Here is a 4,808-nt window from a genome sequence, read left to right on the forward strand (position 1 = left end):
AGGTGTGCGCCACCACCGCCCAGCTGGGAAGATACAGTTTTAATCTAGATTTTGAGGTGGGAAGATCCACGTTTAAGCTGGCCACACTTTTGCTGACAGCCTGGATAACGGATGTGGAAGCAGGAAGCTTGCTGTCTTTGCCTGCTTGCCATCACTCTCACTAGCAAATTCATCCCTTCACTGACATTAGAACCGACTTCTTGAGAACTCTGGTATACACTGAACACCAGTTGAGACATCCAACCTTGTGGAATGAACAACTACTGGATTCTTGGTCCTCTTGTTAGACAGCCATTGTTGGATTAGCTGGAGCACAGCCTGTAAACCATTCTAATAAATCCCATTTATTTCTCTACCTAGATTCATTTTTAGGTTCTGTTCTTCCAGAGAGCCCTGAATATATCAACCTGGATGCCTGGACCACTGGTACCAGTAAAGTGGGTTTTTTGTTGAAACAGATTCAAAGCATCCATCTCTAAATTAGGTCTGCAGATTTTCTGTCCACCTAGCTTTGCATGCTTTCTTGCATTTGCCACAAGAGGGCGCACTATTGTAATCTCCTTGAATTGCACCCACAGTGGAAAGAGATGCACCTGAAGATGTGTTTGTTTCCCAAGATGGCCTCAGACTCACTATAGCTCAGGATGATCTTAGGTTTCTGACCCTCCTGCCTCAGTCTCCTGAATGCTGGGATGATAGTCATAACATCACCAACATGCCTGCATGCGTTTCAAGAATTTAAATTGGGGGTAGGTAGGGTTGGAGTTAGGGAGATGGCTCAACATTCAAGAGCCCTTGCTGTTCTGGCAGAGGGCCAAATGGAGTTCAATTCTGAGCACTACATCAGGGGGGTTACAACCAGATGCCCCTAACTCCAGGAGTCATGACTCCATTCTAGTCTCCATCGGCATGCACACTCGTGTGCATTCACACCTAAATAAAAATTAGTCTTATGTCAAAATGAGGAACCGAGAACGTAGTGCAAGGGAAGAATGCTTGCTTCATATTTGTGAGAAAGCTATTCTTTAGCTACTCCCACAATACATATATACATACATACATATATACATACATACATACACAATTACTTGTCATAAATAATAAGACCTACAACTTTATCTCAATAATCATGAGATACAAATATTTTCTTAAAATGAGTGTGATCATCAGGGCTGGAGTTTAGTAGCTAAAGAGTACTTCCTACTCTTATAAAGGGCCTGAGTTTGGTTTCAGCACCCACTTCCAGTGGCTCACAACCACCTGTAACTCCAGCTCTGGGTGATTAAAGGCCCTCTTCTTGCCTCTGTAAAAAGATGTACTCACAGGACCACAAACCCTCAGACACACACACACACACACACACACACATAATGCACACAAATAAAAATAAGACAGATCTTTAAAAATAAAAAGGCAATGTCATTTATTTCCCAATATTATAGAAAAAACCCTTAAGACATTTGAATAGATCAAACTTTTATTTTGGTGGAAGGCTACAGTTTTTTGTTTTGTTTTGGCTTTTAGGACTTCTTTTATGTGTATCAGTGTTTTATTTGCATGTATGTCTGTGCACTGTGTACATTTGGTGCCTGCAGAAGCCTGAAGAGAGCACTGGATCCTTAGAACTGGAGATAGAAACAGCTTTTAGCTTCTGTATAGGTGTCAGCCAGCTGGAAGCTGAACCCAGGTCCTGGGCAAGAGCAACAAGTGTTCTTAACTGCCATCAGAGCCAACTCTCCAGCTCAGTAGGGGGCTATTATTTTTTAAGTATTAAAGAGATTAAAGGCATGCACCACCATGTCCTTGTGTGTTTTCATTTAATTCTGAAAAAAAAAAGGTGGAAACATGGGACCTGTTTCAGTGTTCCTTTCCTAGGACCTGTGTGTGCTGTGTACAAGACAGAGGCGAGCTGGAGAGAAATCCCCCGAGAGGCACATCAATCACTGCACAGTCATTGAAACCGAGATGCACTGTAAACAGACTTCAGCTCACTAACTCCTAAGCAAGTAGCTCCCTCAGCCTTTGTTTTCTTTGAGCAATTCCCCTCTGTCCTAAACCACAGAGAGGTGATTAAAAGAAACAAATCTCTGGAGAGTCGGATACCCTGTGGCCAGGGCTAGCCCTAAGAAAGGGTTTATATTGCGTAGATGACCTAGAGGAGTATCTTCCTCCTCCCATACAACCCCACCGCCAAATATCAAGCGACCTGTGGCACCTAATCTGATTTAGGTAATAGTACATACACTCACTGACAGAACTATTCAAGAACGTTAAGAAGTGAGTCTACTTCTTTTCCTATCCTTGTGGAATAAAGGGGAAAGCAAAAGCCAGGCAAGCTGTAAAAAAAGATAACTAGGTTAAACTTACATATTGGGGGGGGGGAGTCTTATTTTCCAGCTTTGATCTGGTTGTCAGTTGGAATGGATTTGCCCAAGTGATGGCCCACAGAAAGGCCAAATTTGTTCTTTTCCTGCTCCTCTTGAACCTCTTTTTTCAGTAAGAATCCTGTCTGGAAGTTGAGGTCAAACATGCTGCTTGGAGGAAAGTAGAGTGGCTTCTCCTCCCAGATAGTCTCCAGGCGCTTCTTCCACCCTTCCAGGATCTGCCTCCGAGCATCTGGTGGGGTGTGGCCAACGCCGTACACCAGTTGTGGTTCCAAGACCTGGAAGCCACAGAAATGCAGGATGCCATACTGCAAGAGACAGAACACAGAGTTAAGTCACAAGAGCAGTCTGGCAGACTGTACTGTAAACAAGCATCAGAAGTTGGTCTGGGAGCTGGAGAGATGGCTCAGTGGTTAATAGGGCTGCCTGTTCTTCCAGAGGACCTGGGTTCAATTCTTAGCACCCACATAGCAGCTCACAACTGTCTGTAACTCCAAGATCTGACACCCTCATACAGACATACATGCAGGCAGAACATCAATGCACATAAAATAAAATAAATTATATTTTAAAATGCACATAAAATAAAATAAAATATATTAAAAAAATAAGTTGGTCTGGGGGCTGAGAACTGGCTCAACCATTAAGATTTGCTACTCTCTCAGAGGACCCAAGCTTGGTTCTCAGCACCCATGTGGAGTAACTCACAACCACCTGTCACTCCAGCTCTGGGGGACTAGATGAACTTTCCTGACTTCTGTGGGCACCTACATAAATGTAGCATACACACAGAGAGCAATAAAGTAAATAAGTATAAATCTTAAAAAAAAGAAAAATAAACAAAACTGTCTGGGAGTTGGAGAGAGGGCTTGCTGGTTAAGAGCACTGGCTGCTCTTCCAGAAGACCTGGCTTGGGTTGCCAGTACCCACATGAATAGCAACACCTCTTCCAGGGGACCCAATGTCCTTTTCTGACCTCGACTGACACTGTATACACACGGTACAGAGATGGGTGCAGGTAAAACTCATAAAATAAAAATTAAAGTTTTAAAATTTGTTTTTCGTTTTTGAGACAGGGTTTCCCTGTGTTGCCCCAACTGTCCTGGAACTCACTCTACAGAGCAGGCTGCCCTCAAACTCACAGAAATCTGCCTGCCTCTGCCTCCCACGTGCTGAGATTAAAAGCGTGCACCACCATTGCTTGGCTAAAGTTTTAAAAATCTTTTCAAAGGGTGATCCGGAGCTGGAGAAAAGGCTCAGAGGTCTTGAGATCAATTCCCACCAACCACATGGTGGCTCACAACCATCTATAATGAGATCTGGTGCCTTCTGGCCTGCAGGCAGACATACAGGCAGAATATTGTATAAATATTTAAAAAAAAAAAAAGAATGATCTGGGCTTGCCAGTTAGAGAGCCCAGTCAGACCTGAAGTGCCCTGGGGAATTGCCACAGTTCCTTCTCTCACCTCTGCCCTCCCTCCCTTTCTGTCACCTCATTTAGCCTCCTTGGTGGCACTTTCCTTTGAATGAATAAAAGCTTGAAACTGTGCCAACCTCGATCCTCTGCCAAAAGAGCCAGAAGTTCTATTACATTAGGGAGAGCGCTTGCCCCTTGGCAGTGGCTCGTGCCAGGGCATGTGGATGTACATTTTCTGCCACTCAACATGGTGAGCTTAGTCTTTACGCCGCACACCTCACTCACTGTCTTCTTCAATCCCCTTCCCTCATCCTCAGGGTCCAGTGACCCCAAAGCCCACCTCCAGAGCAAGCTGAATGAACTCAGTTATTGTCTTGGACGAGGGAGCCAGATGTACTGGTCTATGCCTTAAACCCAGCACTCAACAGGCTGAGGCAGGAGAACTGCCACAAGTTCAAGTCACCCTGGACTTACATAATGAGACCCCCCTTTTGAAGATTACTATTTTTATTTTATGTGCTTTGGGGTTTTGCCTGCATGCATATGTGTGAGGGTATCGGATCCCCTGAAAGTAGAGTTGCAGACAGTTGTGAGCTGCTATGTGGGTACTGAGAATTGAACCCCCGTCCTCTGAAAGAGAGGTCATTACTTTTAACCGCTGAGCCATCTCTCAGCCCACGACACACCACACTGCAACACCACCATTCTCTTTCTAAAAAGGGGGAGGGGGAGGCTGGGGAGATGGCTCAGCTAGTAAAGGTACCAGCCTTGCAAGCCTGATGGAATGAGGTAGAACCCAGAACCCACGTAAAACTGTGAACTGAATGCAGTGGAATGAGTCTGTATGTTAAGTCAAGATGGGAGGAGGGGGCATGAGAACTGCTCAGAAGCTCCTTAGTCTGCTAGCCTCCACTATGTGGTAAGGCAACTCTCTCTCTCTCTCTCTCTCTCTCTCTCTCTCTCTCTCTCTCTCTCTCTCTCTCTCTCTCTCTCTCCCTCTCTCCCTC

General features: G+C 44.9%; 1 protein-coding gene across 1 annotated transcript in view; it reads right to left on the reverse strand.

The window, feature by feature from the left end:
• Positions 1-1,398: 1,398 nt before the first annotated feature.
• The window catches only part of LOC126505058 (NAD(P)H dehydrogenase [quinone] 1), a 15,641-nt gene continuing 12,231 nt past the window's right edge, over positions 1,399-4,808 (reverse strand). Inside the window, exon 6 of the mRNA XM_050147762.1 lies at positions 1,399-2,692. Coding sequence (XP_050003719.1) covers positions 2,387-2,692 — 306 coding nt within the window. The 3' untranslated portion in view covers positions 1,399-2,386. The remainder of the gene's footprint in view (positions 2,693-4,808) is intronic.

The sequence above is a fragment of the Alexandromys fortis genome, unplaced genomic scaffold (assembly GCF_014885135.2).
Source record: "Alexandromys fortis isolate MF-2015 unplaced genomic scaffold, M_Fortis_MF-2015_v1.1 scaffold_58, whole genome shotgun sequence".
NCBI classification, from domain to species: domain Eukaryota; kingdom Metazoa; phylum Chordata; class Mammalia; order Rodentia; family Cricetidae; genus Alexandromys; species Alexandromys fortis.